The sequence below is a fragment of the Heloderma suspectum genome, chromosome 13, assembly GCF_057233095.1.
Source record: "Heloderma suspectum isolate Gila_16-S chromosome 13, 16-S_ref, whole genome shotgun sequence".
In the NCBI taxonomy this organism is placed as follows: Eukaryota; Metazoa; Chordata; class Lepidosauria; order Squamata; family Helodermatidae; genus Heloderma; species Heloderma suspectum.
Window position 1 is genome coordinate 3422261 of NC_139470.1, and position 23525 is coordinate 3445785.

At 45.4% G+C, this 23525-nt stretch overlaps 1 protein-coding gene across 2 annotated transcripts in view; it reads left to right on the top strand.

The window, feature by feature from the left end:
• The window catches only part of CMKLR1 (chemerin chemokine-like receptor 1), a 69843-nt gene extending 59659 nt beyond the window's left edge, over window positions 1-10184 (top strand). For both annotated transcript variants that reach the window (XM_084820487.1, XM_084820488.1), the window contains one exon: window positions 4371-10184. In XM_084820487.1, coding sequence (XP_084676613.1) covers window positions 4374-5462 — 1089 coding nt within the window. In that variant the 5' untranslated portion in view covers window positions 4371-4373 and the 3' untranslated portion in view covers window positions 5463-10184. The remainder of the gene's footprint in view (window positions 1-4370) is intronic.
• The last annotated feature ends 13341 nt before the right edge of the window (window positions 10185-23525 follow it).

Genomic DNA, 23525 nt, shown 5'->3' on the forward strand with positions numbered 1-23525 from the left:
TTGCCCTCCTCTGAACTCTGTCCAGCTTGTCTGCATCCTTCTTAAAATGTGGTGCCCAGAACTGGACACAGTACTCCAGATGAGGCCTAGCCAGTGCTGAGTAGAGGGGAACTAGTACTTCCCGGGATTTGGAAGCGATGCTTCTATTAATGCAGCCCAAAAGAGCATTTGCCTTTTTGGCAGCCACATCACATTGTTGGCTCATATTCAATGCCAAGATCGTTCTCGCTTGTAGTGTGGTTGAGCCACGTATCCCCCATCTTGTAACTGTGCATTTGGTTTCTTTTTCCTAGGTGCAGAACTTGGCATTTATCCCTATTAAATGTCATTCTGTTGTTTTCTGCCCAGTGCTCCAGTCTATCCAGATCACTTTGAATTTTGTTTCTGTCTTCCAAAGTATTAGCTATCCCGCCCAATTTTGTGTCATCTGCAAATGTGATCAGCATTCCCGGCACCTCCTCACCCAAGTCATTAATCAAAATGTGGAAGAGCACTGGGCCCAGGACTGAGCCCTGCGGTACTCTGCTCATTACTTCTTCCCAGTTTGAGAATGCCCAACATCCCTGACCATTAGCCATGCTGGTTGCAGCTGATAGGATTTGTAGTCCAAAACATCTGGAGGACACCAGATTTTATTTATTTATTTATTTATTTATTAAATTTATTAATCATCCATCTGGCCGGTCACCCAGCCGCTCTGGGCGATGTACAACAATAAAAACAGTTCATACAATAAAATTCAACATTAAAAACACCACATCTCTAAAATTAACCTAGCCCACCCCAAATGCCTGCCTGAACAACCACGTTTTTAATGCGTGGCAGAAGCTCATTAGAGAGGGGGCATGGCGGAGTTCCCTAGGGAGGGGGTTCCACAGAGTGGTGGTTTGGGACGCCTGCCTTCCTCTCTTGCCGGCTGGACTGCCTTCTCAACTGTGTGCCAGCACCGCCACTGTGGATGTCCAGAGGGTGGTATTGCAGCCCCCAGTCCGGAGATCAGGCTGCAGGGGGCCAGTAGGGTTCCTTCCACTTAGCCCTATAAAGCTGCTGACTCCATTCTGAGATCAGCTCATTGCTAAGGGACAGGCTGCTCTTGGACCCCTAATCCCCTGCCTACATCCGGGCCACAAATGTGAAATTTCAGTGCTTTCATTGGAACTCTTTTCTGCCTGAGAAAGTCCTTGTGACCCTCACAAGAACTTCCAACTTCAACTCAGAATTTCCCTTTAGGCAAAATTCAGCAGAAAATTGAAGAAGAAAGGCCATTTCTACCAGTAAACTAGAAACTTTTCTGGCTCATTTTCCCACTTGCGTTGTTCTGTTTTGAGCAGGGTATAACACTATTTTTTTTTCACATCTGTATTGTCTTGGACATCAGTTTTGCGTATTGCAAGTGATGCTGTTAGTTATCCCTATTAAAATTTCAATGCTCACATGGGCCTTTATTTTAGCAAAGTGCGTGTGTGTTTCTGTGTGTGTGTGTGTGTGCATGAAACATATCACTCTTCTATTTATTATGTATTGAATTATTTAAACAATGTGCTCTGCTTGCCAAAGTATTTTTCCCTTTGTTAAATGACAGCTGGAAAACATTCCTCACGATCCAAACATCGTTTTACCTAAAACAATATTTAGCAGACTTTCTGGGTTACCCTGTCTGTATTGACCCATCTGCCACAGAGCCCCTCCTGCAAAGGATTCTGGGGCATGCCCTAGGGGGATGCTCAGTTCTTAGGAGGCATCGACCAGTCCTGTTGAGCCTCACTGTAGCATGCACTAAGACTGTTACCTAGAACACCTCTGTTACCTGTGTCTTGCTGGAGGAAATCACTAGTGATCAGAACCCGGCGTCCTCCCATGAAGCTGACTGGTGGGAGATTCAGGACAGATCAAAGGAAGGACTCCTTCACACAGCGCAGAGTGAAACTATGGAATTCGCTACCACAAGACATAGCGATGGCCACCGATTGGATGGCTTTAAAAGGGGGTTGGACAAATTCCTGGAGGAGAAGGCCATCAACGGCTACTAGTCTGGATGGCTATGTTCTACCTCCAGAACCAGGGACAGTGAGCCTATGCACACCAGTTGCTGGGGAACATGGGCAGGGGGGTGCTTTTGCACTCCTGTCCTGCTTGTGGGTTTCCCCTGGGCAGCTGGTTGGCCGCTTGCGAATAGAATGCTGGACTGGATGGACCCGCGGCCTGATCTAGCATCAGGGCTCTTCTTATGTTCTTAAGCTGCCCTGAACTTGGCCTGCAGCTCTGTGCTGCTGGGTGCCCAGCTCACCGTGCAGGAGGTCTGAGGTTCAGTTTCTGGCATCTCCCTTTAAAGTAGGAGTGCACACCTTTTTGGCCCCAAGGGGCTGCATGCATGTCAGGGCAGGCGTCAAAGGTCAGCATGGTTGGGCACTTGCCGGGGGCCCACACCGCAGTGGGGGCCCACTGCCAAGAGCCCCTGGACTTCCGGCTCCTCTTCATCGTTGCAGCCTGCTTATTCGCCTGCCTCTTGCTCTGGGCCAGACAATGGTGGTGGGGAGGAGAAGGAGCAGCAAATGCCTCTCCCTGCTTGCTCCCTGGCTCTCTTCCTGCCAAGCAAGCAAGCAAGCAAGTGGTAGCACTGATGGGAAGGAGGCGGAGGACCAAGAGGAGCTGGTGACCCTGGTGGGGAGAAGGTCGACTCACTGAGGGTGGGTGTCTTGCCCAAGGGCCCTCAAAAACATGGAGTTGGCACATCTGCATGTAATGCTGTCTTGGAGGTTGGTGGATACAGGCACAGGCACACAGGCACAAGCACACACCAACATATATGTTTATTCCTATTGCGATTCAGTCTCTCCACAGCCTTGGAGACCCCCTGACAAAGGAGGTGAGGCGGGTGGCTACTAAGAAGAGGGCCTTTTCTGCTGTGGCACCCTGGTTGTAGGATGAGCTTCCCAGAGAGGCTCGCCTGGCGCCTACATTGTGTTCTTTCTGGCGCCAGGTGAAGACCTTTTTATTTTCTCAGGCATCTTAGTTCTTCAGTTTCTGTTTTAAATCTCGTGTTGTATTTTAAATCTTTGCCCTGCAGCTAGGTTCTATTTGGTCATCACTTGCAGTTCAATGCATCTGGAGAGCCCCAGATTGGGGAAGGCTGATATAAGGCTTGGAATCTTAGTTATAAACATGTAGGTTCTATTTGGTCATCACTTGCATTTTGATACTGTAGTTTCTCTGTAGGTTTTTAATGTGAACCGCCCAGAGAGCTTTGGCAATTGGGCAGTATAGAAATGTAATAAATAAATAAAATAAACTGTACATACATATGCATACCCACCCACCCACCCCATATCAGTTGTGATACACATTGGTCCTTACTCACCGTGGTGGGTAAAGTGCTCTCAGTATGAGGATCTCTCAGGCAATCTACTATAGAAGTCTGCCAGTTTTCCTCCATTAAAGGTTGGAGGACATAATCCTACATGTTTATAACTAAGATTCCAAGCCTTATATCAGCCTTCCCCAATCTGGGGCTCTCCAGATGCATTGAACTGCAAATCTTGTTATCATATAGTCTCCACAGCTGTTTGGCTAGAGTGTTTCCGAAGCTGTCTGGGCTTGAGAGTTGCAGGTTCTTGTGCCGCCATGGCTGAATTGTAAGTGGATTCTAGGTGTTTTATTACATTGGTTTTATTTGAATGACTATTTGAGCTACTGTGACAATCACAACTACAGCGCTGAAGAAATCCATAACAAGGGATGAGTCCATGACTTGTAGTTAATGGAGCACCTCAGATGTCTAAGAGCAGCTGAGATGACAAGCAGCATATGGAGGAGAAATTCATAAAGGCAGCACATAAATACATAAGTACATTTGCCCTTGTCAGGGACTCTGGAAATATATTTAGGGTGGTGGTGGGGGAGGCAGCTCAAGGCAGTCTAATATTAAATTAAAAATCGAAATCTAAAGGGATCTCAACTCTATTGAAAAGATACAGGTAATGATATTACGGAATGGTGGAAGAATTAGAAGCTCACTATTCAAGGTTCTCCACTCTCAGTCACAACTCTGTCTCCCTCTCTCTCACTCAGCACATCAGTTCAGCTCCTCCCTCCTTAGCAAAATTCTGCTCTGAAAGTACAGAAAAAGAGAATGGGTTGCACCTGGGTCCTAGAGAATGGGTTGCACCTCTGCCTCTTCTTTATCAATTAGTCTTGACTTAGAATGGCCATATTTTTTGCCTGATTGCCCTTGGGGGGACGCAGCCCCCCAGCCAATCTTAGGAGGCACCTAGATGTCTCAGCCCCCCCCCTTTTCTGGGGTTTCTGGTCCTAGTTCACTGTAAGTTGTGTTGGCACAAAGTTAACATTTTGACCAATCTGTGTTCCAACAGGTCATGGAGGTTCTTGAAAATAGTTCGAATGGGTATGACTATTACTATGATCTGGATCATTTCTTAATCACTGAAGTCATCCCTACCGCGGAACCAGCCTCTGACGCCAAGCCTATTGTTCAAATCCTCACTGTTCTCATCTACAGCGTGACCTGCCTCCTAGGCCTACTGGGCAACGGTCTGGTCATTGCAATTATCACGTTCAAGATGAAAAAGTCAGTCAACACCATCTGGTTCCTGAACTTAGCAGCAGCTGACTTCCTGTTCAACGTCTTCCTGCCCTTCAACATTGCCTACACGGCCATGGACTACCACTGGATCTTTGGCAAAACCATGTGCAAAGTCAACTCCTTGCTTCTCAATCTCAATATGTACACCAGTGTGTTCTTGTTGACTACCATCAGCTTTGATCGGTGCATCTCAGTGGTTTTCCCAGTCTGGTCTCAAAACCACCGGAATCCAAAGGTTGCGTGGTTGCTTTGTGTTGTCATCTGGGCTCTTGGCTTTTTAATGAGTTCTCCCTCTCTTGTTTTTCGAGACACCAGAGCAGTTCTCAACCATGTCAGTTGTTTTCACAACTTCTCCTTGTCCAGGTCTCCCTCTGACTACCAGCTTGGTGAAATGAGACATACAGTAGTAACTGTCACTCGGTTCCTGGTTGGTTTCATTGTACCAATGACCATTATCACAACATGTTACGTTGTTATGATTTTCCGGCTGAAAAGGAACCGCCGCACCAAGATCAAAAAGCCCTTGAGAATAATCATTGCCATTATAATGACCTTCTTCTTATGCTGGTGTCCCTACCATGTATTCAACCTCCTGGAAACACAACACCGCTCTCTCTCAAAGGACAGGGCTCAGGCTTTATTCAGGATTGCAGTGCCTATTGTCACTTCCATTGCAGTTTCCAACAGTTGCATGAACCCTGTCCTGTACGTCTTCATGGGCCAAGATTTCAAAAAGTTTAAGATGACTATGCTGTCCAGGCTGGCTAATGCACTGAGTGAGGACACTGTTCACTCATCTCTCCCCCGTAGGACCTTCACAAAAGTCTCTTCAATGACTGAAAAGGAAACCATTTTACTCTAAGCTTGGGAACATGTGTATAGATCATGAGCTTTTGGTCTGACCACAGAGACAGAGAGAAGCAGTTGAGTGATGTGTAGTGGTTTCCAAGTAGAAGCCAGTGCTCCCAGTGGGGGCCTTGTTGCATTATTTTCAATGGTTCCTAAAGGAGCAGCGATTTGTCTTCATGATTCTGTGTATTTGTGATCACAAGATGGGATTTGGTGAGCTGGTTGTCCTTATGAAACATATCTGTACAGTACTCTCTTTTATTCTCATAATAGCCTTGTAAAGGTTGTATCATAAGCACTTGCCCATATATCCACATAAGCAAGCTTCATGGCTGAATGGGGATTTGAACGTGAGTCTTCAAAATCCCTAAACTCTGCATTGCATCCTACTAGTCCTCAGTAATAAAAGTGTAGGAACTATGAAATAAACACCCTGTTGTTCATGCTGCCCTTTCCAGGCAGCCTTACAAAGGGTCAGTTGCCTTCAAAGCAAAGAGAGCACTAGAGGGTTAGGATTTTATAAAAATAATGACAGTAATCTGTGTATTTGCAAATCTGCATGTGGAGCAGGTTGCAGAAACAAGCCCACAGGCTGGCAACGCTGGTTCCCAAACAATGCCAATACCACAGATTCATACTACCACAGACCGCTTAGGAAGCCCACCAGATCACATGCAGCTGGTGTCAACTGGAGCAAACCCGCTCAACAAACCTGTATTCCAAAAATCTGTAATGTATTTTTTCCCCTAAAGCTTTTTTGCACTTCAAAATTGGACTTTCCTCAAGCCCGCTGATACCTCCCGTTGGTATGCAGTCGCTGCCATTTTGGCTATGAAGGGATCCTCACTTGGAGGATAAGCTTGCCATTAGTACAGAGGGTGGCTCAGGTGCCAAAGAGTGAAAAATGAGATTTGGGGGCAGGAGGGGATGTGCTAAATGGATATATGGTGCTTTGGTCCTCCACCAAAGAGTTTATAAATATCCTTCAAGATCTCCTTCAAACGTTTAACCAGAGACTCAGGCTGAACCTTATGCCTGTACCCAGACAATTCTAGAATGTTATATTTTGTTCTTCTGAAAGAGCTGGATGGAGGCAAGAGGAGAGGCATAGGCAATACATTAGAGAAATGATATATTCGTAGCCAATAACACAGGACTTGTAGCAACACGGAGTACAGCACCGTGATTCTCCAGACACCAGAGATGTACTCTGCCCGCTTGTTTTCAAATGCATCTGTCAATGCATGAGGACTAGAAACTTGCCTTTTTTAAAAAAGAAAGCTAATATTCACAGATTTCTGAGCTAGTTCTTACATTCTACCATGTTCCATGTGGGCAGAGACACAGGAGATGAACATCCCTGGGTTCCCTAATACATATTCTGGGGTATGCCATTTTTCCCAACAGAAGATTCGATTCTAATGGAAGCTGTGTGTCTGTGTTGTTGTTTTTCCACTCTATAAATTGTGCTTCAGGGGTTCATTGTTTCATATAGCCTGTCAAGCAACTTTCTTGCTCTTCTTGTTGTCTTTTCTGAGAGATTTCATAGTCCATTAATAAATCTTTCCTATAAAAGGTGGGCTGAGCCATTCTGGCTATCCAATTTCATGCACAGTTAATTTGGGAGATAATTCATGATTTTTCCCGCCACTGACTGGACTGACGCAGTGAGCAGAAACCAGCATTGGACTTCCATATAGATAGGTCGATTTCATTGGCACAATATCCAGCAAAATCACCTTGAATTGTACATGGAAAGAAATGGGGAGTTAGGCCGGCCCTGTGAAATGCTTCTGGTGTCCCACTCCCACCATGTTCTGCATCAGCTCCAACTTCTGAACGGTTCTCCAGTACAGCAGCCCCACATCACCCCCTTTCTGTTTCAGCTTCTTCTTATTTTGCCCCCAGAAAGCAATATTTTAAAGTGCTCATGGAATATACTTCTGGTGAAATGGGACAGAATTCCTGATGGACCAAATCGATTTCCTCTTCTTCCCCACTTCCTATGGGGTAAATGTCCCTCTTTGAAGCTTCTTTGAGGTAACTGAGGGAAAAGAAAGATCTGTAAAGGCTTTTTCTGAGATACGCGTTTGCCTTGTAGAGATTTAAAAATAATAATTATTATTATTTATATAGTGGCTACCCCACCCTTAAGCAACTTACATAACCTACAGTGAAGGAGTCGGACAGGCACTGACTGCAGACTCATAATTGAAAAAGCTGACAAACTAAAAAGCCTCTTTACCTCTTCTAAGCTAAAATTTCCACTCTGAAGAAAAAGAGTTTTTAAAGCTTCTTCAGAGGTAAATGTTCTTCTTTTTCTTCAGAATTCAAAAATATCTTTTGAGGAAAAATGTTCTTCTCTGAAAGAAAAGTGTTCTAAAGCTTCTTGTAAGGTAAAAGTTCCTCTTTTCTTCAGAATGGTAAGTCCCCCCCCCCCCCGAGGTAACCCTCTCTGAAGGAAAAGAGTTTTTAAAGCCTCTTCTGAGGCAAAATTTTATTTTCCCTTTGGAATATTAAAGCCTGTTCTGAGGCAAAGGTTTCCCTCAGCAGGGAAATAAAGCTGTTTCAATGAAGTCTCTTCTACGGTAAAAGTTCTCTCCGAAGGGAAAGGAAGACCCAGTTTGTCCGGCCTTGTCCCTTAATTTATGTGGCCACCTTGCTAAGCCAGTCCAGGCTAATTTGGGGGTTAATTTTTGGGGGTGCCGCTCTTTCTGGTGGCAGCTTCTGACAGCAGCGGTCATAGAACCTGCTGGGCCTCCGTGGGGTGCTGCCGCTCACTCCTCTGTAGCATGCGAATGACGACGACGACCAACCATTAGTGCGGTGGTGCTTTTTAATCTGCAGAGTGTTTAGCACATTTTAGCTAATTAACCAAAGTGCCATAGAAAAAGGGCAAAGCCCATTCCTGGGAGGGAGATGAGAAGGCGACAAATGCTGTCATGCACTGAGGCAGCTGGCTGGAATTCCACTGGGGGACCAGAGTTGCTTCAGGATAAGGATGTTGGAGAAATCCACAACAGATTCAAATGTGTTTGAATTTCTCTGAATTGGACCTGCGGATTCTGCAGTGGACTGGCTTTTTCTGAATCTCACAGATTCCACAGATTTGTGGACCGTTTTCTTACATTTGGGGGGGGGGATTGTGCTAATTCGCATTAGCGCTACTGTGCATTAATGCAAATATGCACTCGCGCTAATGCACACATGCACAAATGCATATTACTTACTGTGCATTAATGCAAATTGTTGCTAATGCACACTTGTACAAATGTGCATTAGTTCATGTGCATTTGCACAAGTTGCATTTGTGCTAATGCACACTTGTGGTAATGCACTAATGCGCATCAGCACTAATGTGAATCAGCATAAGTAGAATGAAATTCTGGTTAAAAAAAATCTGATTTCGTCAATGAGCAGATGATGGAATGAAAGACGCCTGACAATCCATGAAATACAGATGGAACGGACTTAACAAAATCAGTACATCACTATTCAAGGATGAGGGGAACCAATTCTCTGTTGGGCCACTACACAAAACTGAGAGAAAGATGGAAGGTGATTTTCTGGCGAGGGCTGGTAGGCATTTTGTGTGCACAGATAAGCAGATACTCCTGCCCCCCACCCCAATTCTGTTCTTTTAGTGTTCCATAGCTTTGTGCTACCTGGTGTTGCAATCCTCCTCAATTCCAGTGAAAAATATTTTTTGAATTGGAGGATGTGCGGTTCACTGCAGCTTTTAGATCCTTCATTTCCTGCACCTTGGTAAAACACTGCCAAAAAAAATCTCAGTACAAATGTACCATGTACAATCATATCAAGATGGCTTTCTTTTGTGTGTGCAATGCTTTATCCATGTGCATAGCTAATGTACAGGGGAAGGAAGACACAAGCCAACCGAAAGCTGTAGCAAACGGCACCTGCATGATGCTCAGGATAAAATTCGGAAATGAAAAACTGAACAATGGAGGATTTCTAATGCATCCCTATATTGTGGGTGATGAGTAGAACTGCTGCAGCTCTTGAAAGATGTCTACCTCATAAAATAGTGCATTCTTTGTATTTTTTAAATGTTGTTTTTCAAATAATTTAGTCTCTCCTAAGATATTGGGGTGGGCAAGTGTTGAGGGGAGGAGAGGGACTGAAGCATGCAGGAAATACTTTTGCTGCAAAAATGCACCTCTGGTCTCCGTGTCTCAAGACAGTGGGCCATGCCGAATTTCAAACGGTTCCCCACAAACATGAGGACTAGGTGCTTCATTACTTGACATGAAAGTGGGGATTGGCCCAAAGCCAAACTGCATGATGAGTGGTGTCACATGTGCATAAGTTAGGTGGCCTGGGTGGAGGTTTGTACTTGTCTACATGCAGGCTGTCCTTGTTCATGGGGTGCAGTGGGTGACTGGAACACAGAGACTGAAAGAACTGGGCCTGTTCAGCCTTGACAAGAGAAGACTGAGGGGAGACATGATAGCGCTCTTCCAGTACCTGAAAGGCTGTCCCAGAGACGAAGGCCAGGATCTCTTCTCCATCATCCCACAGTGCAGGACACGGAATCATGGGCTCAAGCTACAGGAAGCTAGGGATGTACGAAAGTCACTTACCTTTTCACAGCTTGGCTTCGCGGTGGGGGGGAGGCGCTTCGCTTTCCCCCCCGAAGTTCAGGTGAAGGGGGGGAGGCTTCCCGCCTCGCCCGGCCGAAATTCAGGCCGGGGAGAAGCACCCCGTCTCCCCGGCCACGAAACAAAAAGTAAAAAAAAAAAAAGAGACCCCGTGATAGGCTACGTGACGATTTACGTAGCCTATCACGGCTAGATTTCCAAAGTCAGCCGTGATAGGCTACGTAAATCGTCACGTAGACTATCATGGGTGACTTTGAAAAAAAAAAAAAAAGCACGTATGCAAATGGCGGCGGCCCATGGGCGCCGCCATTTGCATTCCTTATTTTGGCACGTCTAGTCTACGTAAAGATTTATGTAGACTACGGTGAAAATAAGGGCAACGCAAATAGCGTGTCACCCGTGATAGGTTACGTGACGATTTACGTAGCCTATCACGGCTGACTTTGGAAATGTAGCCGTGATAGGCTATGTAAATCGTTACGTAGCCTATCATGGGTGTGTGGTGTTTTTTTTTACTTTAGTTTTTTTTTTTTGCAATGGCGGCGGCAGCAGCTGGTCGGGAGACCGGCGGCCGCCCCCGCCCGCGACGAACCGCCGCCAAACCACCGCCGGGAGGGACATCGCCAAAGGTAGGTCCCGTCCCGGGGGGGTGGCGGGGGGGTGGCAGAGAATTTCACCACCGATTTCGGGGGGCCGAATGCGTTGGCGCTCGGCCCCCCGAAGATTCGGGGAGAAATTCTCCGCCATCCCTACAGGAAGCCAGATTCCGGCTAGACATCAGGAGAAATGTCCTGACTGTTAGAGCAATACGACAGTGGAACCAATTGCCTGGGGAGGCGGTGGTCTCTCCCATGCTGGAGGCGTTCAAGACGAGGCTGGACAGCCATCTGTCAGGGATGCTCTGACTTGGCTTCCTGCACTGAGCAGGGAGTGGACTCAATGGTCTCATAGGCCCCTTCCAACCCAACTATTCTATGATTCTATGATTCTGCATTGATCTACAATGTTAAAGAAAATCTGCATGGTTGGTAATTCACATGAAATTAAACTGGGCTGAACTATTTCATCTAGAGTTTTTATTGATTGGAGGTGGGGCAGGGTGGGGCGGGGCAGGGTGAAAAGTGAATTAATAAAAAGGATGTTTTCAAGGAGAATGGGGGAGGTGGAGTTATTTATTCATTTTTGAGGGCTGTTCCATTATTCATAAGATGAGGCGGTGGAGGCTTTTATACCCTGCCCCCCCCCGTCCCAAACAACTACAACTACAGCAACTACAACAGCTTTGCTCCCGTTGCTTCAAGCAATGGCAGAATTGTGTTCCGCATTTGCCACGGAGTGGTCCAGTGGCATAAGTTCCACACCATGTTGTGACTTCGTTCATAGCATAGGGGAAATTGTAGGAAAACAAAGATGGCTGCCCCTACTGTTCTCTGCCATCTCGCCTTACAAAAAACAGTACTGCCTGCAATTAATAGAATTCTCACATAAACACACATTTATCTATCTATCTATCTATCTATCTATCTATCTATCTATCTATTATTACATTTCTTATCCACCCAATAACTAATGTTCTCTGGGCAGAAACTAAAATGCCATAGAAGAATTAAAAATATAAAATACCACGCAAATATTTTAAATAATAAAATACAATATCATTCAAAACAATAAACAGCACAGGAATGGACAAAACAACCATAATAACCTAGATTCCTCTAACATCCCTACATCACTTCTGCATATTCTGATTTCCATGTATAGATGCACATTTAGGAACAATGACTGCAGTTTAAATAGAAATACGATCCGTTTCACCGTAGTGGGGAAGACTGTGATTGGGTGACTTCTGAGTCTGTTATCCAGGAGCTGCTGGGGCAACGTTAAGGCCCCTGCTCTCCTTTCTGATGGTTCTTCATCTTTAAACTGGACTTGGACTTGGACTGGACACAGCCCTTCAAATAAAGGATGCTTTCAAAAGAGGACTGTCCCCAGGCAGCCCTTCAGAGACAGAACTCTCCTCTGTGAAGTAGGACACATGGTCTCTAAAATGCCTGGGAGAAAAGAAAGGTCTTTGCCTGGCACCAAAAAGACATCAAAGTAGGTGCCAGATGAACCCAATGGGGAGTTTATTCCATAACTGGGGTGCCACCTCTGAGAAGACCCTCTTGCTTGTAGCCACCCACCTAGCTTCCTTTGGTGGGGCCACACAGAGGAGGCCTCTGAAGATGACCTAAGACTCCAAGTAGGTATACGTAAGTGAAAAAAATCCCCCCATGAAAGTGTGTGTGTGTGTGTGTGTGTGTGTGTGGAGACATTCAGTCCACACTAATTTAAATACATATTTTAAAATGTTTTTGCTCTTAATACCATGCTTAAAACATACTTTGATACAGGTTTTGAGCCAAAAACCATGGGTTGTATTCAATGGTGTTGTTCCATCAGCGGAAGGGAATTATGGGCAGAACAGATTTCCCTTCCCCTCTGTGGAACCTTGCATCCCCCCACCCCCATCTGCTCAGGAGGGTTGGAGGATCTTCCACAACAGATCTGAGCATGTGAGGTGCCTCCAGGCGGGAGGAGGGGACAGAGATGTTCCATCATGCAGAAGCCCCATTTGTGCCAGCGAAATCCACTTGCACAAGGGCTGGATCCAGCCCTGTGTCAGAACATTTGGGACATTCAAAACTGGATTTATAACAAAGTTCCCATTCACACATTATGGGAGGTGTGAATTAGGTCTGTTTGTACTGGAATTTGCAGAGATCAGGTTCCGCATGCGTCCCTACCTCTGCTGTGGGGCCATTTTGTACCTGACTATGCTTCATGGCCCTTGAGGCTCTTGCAATTTGCAAAAGGCCAAAGTAGATTCCTTAAGCCTGAAATCTTTCCAGGCCTGATTTAGAACAGCACAAAATGGCTCTTTACCCAGCAGGATTAAGCTCCTCGTGCCGTAGCATCACCTTAAGTGCATCGCCAAATGTTTTTGTTTGTTGAGCGCACTTTTTACAACCCTTTTACAACAGCCACCGGAGCTGCAATGGCAGCATATAACCGGCCAAGTTAACGAGCAGATTGACTGCTGGGGCTGGATCGAGGGGGCTTTTAAGCAAGGAAAAGCCCATTGTCACTGTGTCTTGGGTGCTGTAAAACCACGGGCAGAAAGGAGCCACGTGCGCCAAATGGCAAGCAAAAGCAACGGAAAGGACGTAACAAGAAAGAGGCTTTGGAGAGAGATTAGCACAACAGACAACCAGAGGAATCAATAGTTGGCTCTCTCTCTCTCTCTCTCTTATAGATAGGCACTTGCTGATGTCTGGGTTTAAGAGACTGCTGGGCTGGAGATGGTAAGAACTGGTCTTTGACTGAGGCGATTGTACGACTCCAGTGCAAATTGGCTAGGTGATTCTCTGAGCAAGAATAATTAGTGCTCCAGGAAACCACAAGCCTGGCTTGTGGTTTCAGTGCCTCCTTTAAGGCTTAGTTGTGGGCAGTAAGCTCTAGGCGGCAACGCGCTGGCATTTTTGGCAAGTGCAGGCTGCATTGGGTTCCTTAGGAGGAAAAAAGGTGGGGTATAAATGAACTAAATAATAAATAAAATAAATGTTCTGATTCGTGTTATTGTTATTATGGTTAACTACTTTGAGAATTGTGTGAAGATGGGGTATATAAAATGAATTAAAATATATATTATTATTAATTACATTTATATCCCACCTTTTTTCCTCTTGTGAGGAACCCAGGGCAGTTTACATGGTCCTCCTCCTCTCCATTGTATCCTCACAACAACCCTGTGAGGTCGGTTAGGCTGAGAGTCAATGACTGGCCTGAAGTCACCTAGCGAGCTTCAGTGGGGCTGGAACCCAGATCTCCCGGGTTTTAGGCCAACACTCTAAATGCTGCCCCACTCTGGCTGTCAAAATGGCTTCACTCAAACAAACTTAATCATTAAGGTTATGTAAGGCAAGAGAATTCTGTTAGAGATCTTTAGTCCCTCCTCATGAGATTAAAATTCTTAGGGTTCCCTGGGGGGAAGGAATTACTACTAAACCAGTTTAGGTCTGTAGTGTACACACCGTAAAGAATCTCAGAGATACAGAACCTGGGGTGTTGCTTACCCACAGCTCAATATCACAATATGTATATAGAGCTCATTACAGGTTCTTGTGGCAGAAAACAAAACAGCGTTGACTTCAAATTTTCAACGTACGTTCTTAGTTCTAAGTTGTATTTTCCTGGGGGTTGTGATGTCTAACCCCCTACCCCCAAGTAGAACTGTAGGGCATAATTGACATTCTCCAAAATACAGTCATGCTCCGGGAGACCACTCTAAATTATGCTCTCAGTGACAAGCAGAACTAAAAGGTGCCACTTATTCCCCAGAGAAATGAACCCAAGTGCATGCAAGATATAGAGCATTTCTACTTGAGGCTTTTATTGCACGTTCATGATTGGTCACTCACGGAAGTTTGTGAGTCTTTTGCACAACTTCATCAACCTTCAGGGTGTCTCCTCGCTTTCTGACCTTTATCCCAGTTGTAAAAAGATCGGGGATAATGTGGTAATAAGCGTCATTCCACTTTAATGGCCATGTGAAATTGTGCTGTTCCGCTATATCACAGCACCATCTAGTGGCTGTGTAATGAAACATGTACAACTTGCAGAGAAAGGAAGTCCTGGAAAAAAAGCCCTTGTCAGCCTGTGTAAGGAGCCAATTTTAATCCCGCAAAGAATCCAGAAGTAGAAGCTGAGGTAAGTTGCGGGTCAAAAAGCCTGGTGTGGAGAAGCCCATAATCTCAAGCTCTTACTGCTAGAATAGCTTTCTGCCACCTGGTGCCCTCCAGATGTATTGGACTACAACTCTCATCATCCCCATGGCCATGCTAGTTGAAGATGATGGGGGTTGCAGTCTAACACACCTGGAGGGCACCAGGTGAAGAAAGGCTGTGCAAGGGGATGCTGACTTTATTATAGAACCCGGCCATTCGTGGGTAGGATAGGTATTTTTGGCTGCTGGTCTGATGTCTGGAGAATAGAATGGCTCTTGAGAATACCAATTCCATTCACCCCCCTTTTAGATCAAAGGTTTTCAAGGACAAGATGGATTTTCTACCTTGTTCCTGGTAAGGAGGGAAAACAGGCGACTCCTGGATGCACACAACGTTTCTTCAGTCACCTTTTGTTTCTCACAGCATCTGCCTCTGTTCTCTGTTTTTACAAGGTTTTGAAGCATTTGTGCTCACGTGCATCACCAGAGCGCATCTTGGGAACGTGGTATGAATAACGTGGTGTTCTTTTCTACTCTGAGCATCATGACATTGCGGGTAATAACAACACATTCCTTCTCTGATTGGCGGTTATCACCCATGTTTCGTTTGCAATGGTAGATCGAGATGGAGTCACAACAGGCAGAAGCAGCAGCTATGGAAGCAGAACAAGCCAGAAAAATGCCTGTTTCTTCCCTGCAGGACCACTGCTGATGGTGTCAAGGAGGAGACGGTGGTGTTTAGCTGCTTGGGCATGCCAACTGTGAAGACCGTAGAGGCGCAGAAATCCACAATCAATCTTGGTTTGAATTACAAATATATTAAAGTTTGTTTGATCAACATCAGGATCGTTACGCAGTCAAGAATTGAAAACCTACCAGATTTGACTTACAACTAGTTTCAGGTTTCCGCAGCACCACTAAACCCAGCATGTGCAGGAGCTGGAAAGAGACAAGGCCTCTTGGTTTGTGACGCAGAACTGTGGGAAGATGATAGACTTTGATAGTACATGGCCAAGCATCACACATCTTCTTTCTGTGTGGGCTTTTGATGAAAGGAATCAGTTCACACATGTCCTCAAAGAAGAGGCACAACCCCCCCTTTGACACTAGAGAAGGATTCAAATACATGAATTCAAATACATGAATCCTCTCTTCAACTCACAACCCGCTTCCCCTGTTGCTGCAGTCATCATGTTGCAATTTTACCGCACACCGTCTATATGCTTTCAGACAGATCCCTACAGTCATAAAGGCTAGAAACATGAATTTAGAATGATGAAAACCAAGATTTGTCAGGGTGCTGAATACTACACGTAACCCAGTTGCATGGCGTGATCACAAAGACAGAGAACAATACAGCTGGCTGCCTAGTTGTAAGACAGAATATGTCCCCATTAGGGATGCTGGAGAAATTTGAGACAGACCAAAATGAGCTCAGATTTCCAAGCATCCAGCCTGCAGAATCTGCTGCAGACCAACCTTTTCAGGCTGTGCAGAGTTCGTGGACTTTTGGATTTTTTTTTACTTTCCCCAAATTTACACATATTTATTTGTAGGAAAATACACACATTTCTCCCCTTCATGGATCACTGCCTTGTTGTGGCGAAGGGGCTTGCGTAAGTCAGTGAAGCCATAAGCTATGCCGTGCAGGGCCACCCAAGACGGACAGGTCACGGCAGAGAGTTCTGACAAAATGTGGCCGACTGGAGAAGGAAATGGCAACCCACTCCAGTATTCTTGCCAAGAAAACCCCATGGAACGTATCACCAGGCTAAAAGATATGACGCCGGAAGATGAGCCCCTCAGGTCGGAAGGTGTCCAATATGCTACTGGGGAAGAGCAGAGGGTATTTCCAAGTAGCGCCAGAAAGAAGGAAGCGGCTGGGCCAAACCCGAAAGGACACTCAGCTGTGGATGTGTCTGGCGGTGAAAAGAAAATCCGATGCTGTAAAGAACAATACTGTTTAGGAACCTGGAATGTCAGATCAATGAATCAAGGTAAGCTGGAGGTGGTCAAACATGAGATGGCAAGATTGAACATCGACATCTTGGGAATCAGCGAACTAAAATGGACAGGCATGGGCGAATTTAATTCAGGTGACTATCATATCTACTATTGTGGGCAAGAATCCCTTAGAAGAAATGGAGTAGCACTCATAGTCAACAAAAGGGTGGGAAAAGCAGTACTGGGGTACAATCTTAAAAATGATAGAATGATCTCAGTACGAATCCAAGGCAAACTATTCAACATCACAGTAATTCAAGTCTATGCCCCAACCACTGATGCCGAAGAAGTTGAGGTTGATCGGTTCTATGAAGACCTACAACACCTTCTAGAACTAACACCAAAAAAAGATGTCCTCTTCATCATAGGGGATTGGAATGCTAAAGTAGGAAGTCAAGAAATCACCGGGATAACAGGCAGGCATGGCCTTGGTGTACAAAATGAAGCAGGACAAAAGCTAATAGAGTTTTGCCAAGAGAACATGCTGATCATAGCAAACACTCTTTTCCAACAGCACAAGAGGCGACTCTACACATGGACGTCACCAGATGGTCAATATCGAAATCAGATTGATTATGTCCTTTGCAGCCAAAGATGGAGAAGCTCCATACAGTCAGTAAAAACAAGACCTGGAGCTGACTGTGGCTCAGATCATGAGCTGCTTCTAGCAAAATTTCGGCTTAAATTGAAGAACGTCGGGAAAACCACTAAACCGTTCAGGTATGACCTAAATCATATCCCTTCTGAATATACAGTGGAGGTGAGGAATAGATTTCAGGGATTAGACCTGATAGACAGAGTGCCTGAGGAACTATGGACGGAGGTCCGTAACATTGTTCAGGAGTCAGCAACTCAATCCATCCCAAAGAAAAAGAAATGCAAGAAAGCCAAGTGGCTGTCTGAGGAGGCTTTACAAGTAGCTCACGAAAGAAGGGAAGTGAAAAGCAAGGGAGAAAGGGGAAGATATACCCAACTGAACGCAGAGTTCCAGAGAATAGCAAGGAGAGACAAGAAGGCCTTCTTAAATGAACAATGCAAAGAAATCGAGGAAAACAACAGAATGGGAAAGACTAGAGATCTCTTCAAGAAAATTGGAGATCTCAAGGGAACGTTTTGTGCAAAGACGGGCATGATAAAGGACGAAGAAGGCAGGGACCTAACAGAAGCAGATGAGATTAAGAAGAGGTGGCAAGAATACACAGAAGAACTATACAGGAAAGATCTGAATGTCCCTGATAGCCATGATAGTGCGGTCACTGAACTTGAGCCGGACATCCTCGAGAGTGAAGTCAAGTGGGCCTTAGGAAGCATTAGTAACAACAAAGCTAGTGGAGATGACAGTATTCCAGCCGAGCTATTTAAAATCCTAAAAGATGATGCTGTTAAAGTGCTGCATTCAATATGCCAACAAATCTGGAACACTCAACAGTGGCCACAAGACTGGAAAAGGTCAGTTTACATTCCAGTTCCAAAGAAGGGCAACGCCAAAGAGTGTTCAAACTACCGCACAATTGCACTCATTTCACATGCCAGCAAGGTGATGCTCAAAATCCTACAAGCTAGGCTTCAGCAGTATGCGAACCGAGAACTACCGGAAGTACAAGCTGGGTTTCGAAGAGGCAGAGGAACTAGAGATCAAATCGCCAACATTCGCTGCATCATGGAGAAAGCAAGAGAATTCCAGAAAAACGTCTATTTCTGCTTCATTGACTATGCTAAAGCCTTTGATTGTGTGGATCACAACAAACTGTGGCAAATTCTGAAAGTGATGGGAGTACCAGACCACCTTACCTGTCTCCTGAGAAACCTGTACGAGGGTCAAGAAGCAACAGTAAGAACCAGACATGGAACAACCGATTGGTTCAAAATTGGGAAAGGAGTACGACAAGGCTGCATATTGTCACCCTGCTTATTTAACTTATATGCAGAGTACATCATGAGAAATGCTGGGTTGGATGAATCTGAGGTCGGAATTAAGATTGCCGGGAGAATTATCAACAACCTCCGATATGCAGACGATACCACCCTAATGGCAGAAAGCGAAGAGGATCTCAAGAGCCTCTTGTTGAGGGTGAAAGAGGAGAGTGCAAAAGCTGGTTTGAAACTCAACATTAAAAAAACGAAGATCATGGCATCTGGCCCTATCACTTCCTGGCATATAGAAGGGGAAGAAATGGAAGCAGTGACAGATTTTACTTTCTTGGGCTCCAAGATCACCGCAGACGGTGACTGTAGCCATGAAATTAAAAGACGCTTGCTCCTTGGGAGGAAAGCTATGGCCAACCTAGACAGCATAGTAAGAAGCAGAGACATCACCTTGCCGACAAAGGTCCGTCTAATCAAAGCTATGGTTTTCCCAGTAGTAATGTATGGCTGTGAGAGTTGGACTATAAGGAAGGCTGAGCGCCGAAGAATTGATGCTTTCGAACTGTGGTGCTGGAGAAGACTCTTACGAGTCCCCTGGACTGCAAGGAGGTCAAATCAGTCCATCCTCAAGGAAATCAACCCTGAGTGCTCGTTGGAAGGACAGATACTGAAGCTGAAGCTCCAATATTTTGGCCACCTAATGCGAAGAGAAAACTCCCTGGAACAGACCCTGATGCTGGGAAAGACTGAAGGCAAAAGGAGAAGGGGACGGCAGAGGATGAGATGGCTAGATAGCATCACGGATGCAATGAATATGAACTTGAGCACGCTCCGGGAAAGAGCGCAGGACAGGAAGGCCTGGCGTGCTATGGTCCATGGGGTCACGAAGAGTCGGACACGACTGAACAACAACAACAACAACACACATTTCTGCTGAGGAAAACTTGAATGGAATGGGGGACAATATGCTAATTGTTACGTGCTAGGGTAAATTATGTAAATTGTTGCAAACCCTCTTACGGAATTATTTGCATATTCTTCCACATAACGAAAACAATCGAATCCGTCTGTGAGCAGATGACAGAACAAAAGGTGCGTGACAATCTGCAAAACACAGACGGAGCGGATGTCACAATCTGTACAGCCCTAGTCCCAATGTGGGTGCAAGAGTCCACCCTGCAGCCTCTTCACACCTAGTATACAGTTGGAGAGGGCATATCCAGCTCGTAAAGGACGCTGGGAATTTTAGTTTGATCAATACACTGACTATCCTCAGTGCTGTTGATCCCCAGCTTCACCACTCACAGAACCGCGATCCCCAGGGTTCCCTGGGAAAAGTGAATGACTTTTAAACCAGGTTAAGTGTGTAGCATGGACAGATACACACATAATTGTAAAGCTGAAAATATGATTTTGTCCCTTCGTTATTATTTTTTCACTGACACTGAGAAGTTTTCAGGTGGCCAGGACTTACAATAGCGAGACTTCATCTGTGAAAAATCTGAGTGCTGTCAGGGAGGAAAGATATTGAACTGTTTATGCTGCTAGCTTTGGCTAGAAAATGAAATGGGCTCCGCTTTGAACCAAAAGCATTCAGGACCATGCCCAGGTCGTACGCTAAGTGAATAGCAGAGAGATGAGTGCCACCTGTTGGATATTCTGCCCAATAACATGGGGTTGGGGGGAAGCATATTTTGGGAACACAAAGCTGCCTCTAGCAGTTCATCAAGTCCAGTATTCCTTGATGTATTGCCTACTCAGATTGGCAGCAATGGCTCTCTGGGGTTTCAGGTAGGAGACTTTCCCATGCTGGGGATTGAACCTGGGACCTTCCTCATGTAAAATAGGGGCTCTACCACTGAGCTATTGTCAATTCTCTAAATACAAAGTAAGATTCTAGTCCTCATGGTTCTGAATAAACAGCTGGTTTAAATAGGAACAAAGGAAGCTGCCTTACAAAGTCATACTGTTGGTCCATCTAGCTCAGTATTGTCAACATTGGCTGGCAGCAAGGGCTCTCCAGGGTCTCAGACAAGAGTCTTTCTCTTACGATGGAGAGGTTGACCATGGGACCTTCCGCATGCAATGTGTGTGCCCTCCCACTAAGCTACCATTCTTTCCTATATAAGAAGCTGCCTCAGGCAGAGCCAGTTGGTCTATCTTTCCCGTTGTTGTCTACTTTGAGCTTTTCTACACAAGCCATTTATCATGGGCTCATCGTTCCCTACTCATGCTTGTTTCCCATTTCTTTAGTCAATGTCATGACCCTTCAGTTTTGCTTCTGCTTTTCAACAGCACTTTCAGCAAGTTTTTTTTTTAGAGCAGGGGAAGTGCAGTATTTAATTGTAAAGGCAAAAGAAAGTATGATTTCCTCTTGTGCATTTGTGCTATTCTGCTATACCACAGTGCCACCTAGAGGTTATGCAGCAGAAAAGCGAGAAAAGATAGATAGTACTGTTTGTGTAGTGCTTGGATCTCAGTTCTGAGATGAAACTGAAAGTAGATACAGTGCATTAACAGCCTTGTGTAGAAAAGCTTTGACTGGGAGCACTTCTCTAGGGTTTTCCCTATCACCTGTGCTCTAATAACCCTTTAAAATCGGAGATGCCAGAGACTGAACCTTGCACCCTCTGTATACAAAGCCTTTAAGCTATGGGCTTCCCAGGAGGATTGAAAGCTATAAATAATTTAAAAATGGGTCCTGTTTTCACCCAGTTACTCTGACTGGCCTCACCACATTACACGCACCACACAAATGATTTTCCGCAACAAGCCTTTTAGACTAAAATACAAGGACCTCATTTTTAAAAATAGCTGCATTATCCTATTTAAAGAGCAACAGGCTTACTTTTGTCTTCCCTTCCCAGTTGATCCAAACTCCTTGCCCTTACCTTTAAAGCAGGGGCTGGCAACATGTGGCCTACAGCTGTTTTTCCCTAGAGCTCCCATCATCCCTCCCCATTGGCTATGCTGGCTAAGGCTGATGGGAGTTGTAGGCCAAAACATCTGGAGGCCATACGTTTTTGCCTACAGCTCCCATCATCCCTCCCCATTGGCTATGCTGGCTAAGGCTGATGGGAGTTGTAGGCCAAAACATCTGGAGGCCATACGTTTTTGCCTACAGCTCCCATCATCCCTCCCCATTGGCTATGCTGGCTAAGGCTGATGGGAGTTGTAGGCCAAAACATCTGGAGGCCATACGTTGCTTAGAAACTTTCCATGGTGGTGGCATGTTGGTTTTTTTTTTAAAGCAATCAAGCCTGATATGTGTGTGCAGGCACTGAAAAGGCATACAATATAGTACTGGATGCTGAATGCAGTTGCTAAAGAACCCCAGCTGTCCTTAAAACACACACACACACACACACACAATGTTTCTAGGCCTTATGATCGAGAAAATATGCTTGCGAGTGTATGGCCAATGTGATGAAATGTTGGGAACCACATGATGTGCTGAATAGTATTTTCCGCAGTCAGGAGACAGGTTCCATATCTGGTGTCTTGCTCTTTTCTGGTAGAAGCAGTATAAATTATGTGAAACAGTAACAACTGCTGGGGGGAACTATACAAAAATAATCTGGCTATGTAGAATTCAGCTTTTGGAGGCTGCAGAATTTCTACATGTTTAGTGCAGAGTATGCGTGGCCCTTGTTACAGGTCTCTAGTTAATAACATAGAACAGAGAAGTGTGTTCCTTAGAGTTGCCAGCTGACCAGAAATGGCAGCCCAGCCTTCTCCTGTGCATTCAACAACAGCTTAATTTGCAGAAATCAAGAGGTCACAGCATCTAGTTAAGCATCATCACCTGCTAATGTCTTCAGGCCAAGCTGCTGTCTAAAGGCACAGGAGCAGAGCCCAGTATGAAAAGTTGGCAACCTTTCTGCTGCCATATTGTATGCCCGTCTCACAGTGCCATAACACTTTGCTTGATCCATGGGCACTAAGGAATAAGCTGCTCAAGGACTCCAGGAGGTTGTGCTGGCTTCTCTCTTTCTCTCCGGATTTTAATACATTGATTATCTTTTCCTTTGAAATCTACTCCACCTGTTTTTAAACAGCAGGCAGGCAGGAGGGAGGGAATTCACTCATTCTTCATTTGGCAGCTACGGGGAGTCTTTGTTTGCTCTCTTTCCACTGTACATAATATTTAATTAAGTGCTAAAAGGGACGGTCCCAGAATCCTATTAACTCGACATGCATGGAGGTCAAAAGCTTGTCTAAATCATACTGAAAGAACAGAAGGTTTTTTACAGCTGGTAGGAGAGAGAGCTGTCCTCTGTGCATACCCACTGCAGAAAAATGTCACTCACAAACACGCATGTCCTCTCTGAGAACCAGCAGCCACCGTGGAAAGCACTGCCGAGGAAGCTCTGTCTGTAATGTGTGTTTCAAAACACCATTTTCATCCTACCCCAATGAAGCCCAAATCTAAGTTTGAAGAGACCAGAATTAACAATCATGGGCACAATCCTATCGATTGCGCCCTCGATGATCAGAAGCTCCCAAGCTTGGAGGCGTCTGATCATCCAATGCAGGGTGGGAGGAGCAGCAGAGCTGATCTTTGCCTCCCTGCCCTCCCACTCTGCAGATTTTGCTAGACCGTCTTTTCAGTCCATCTAGTCAGGGTGCTTCAGAGGGGGAGGGAAGGAGGCTGTAAGAGGCCCAGGATAACTGTTATCCTCGCGTCTCCAGTCTCCTCCCCTCCCCACCCACTGGAATGCCCCCTTTCCTCCTCTACTGAGGTTGCTTTTCTGACCTTGGAGGGCAGCGGGTGCAGTTCTTTCTGTGCAGGCTGCAAGGGTTCAGGGTCGGATCTCTA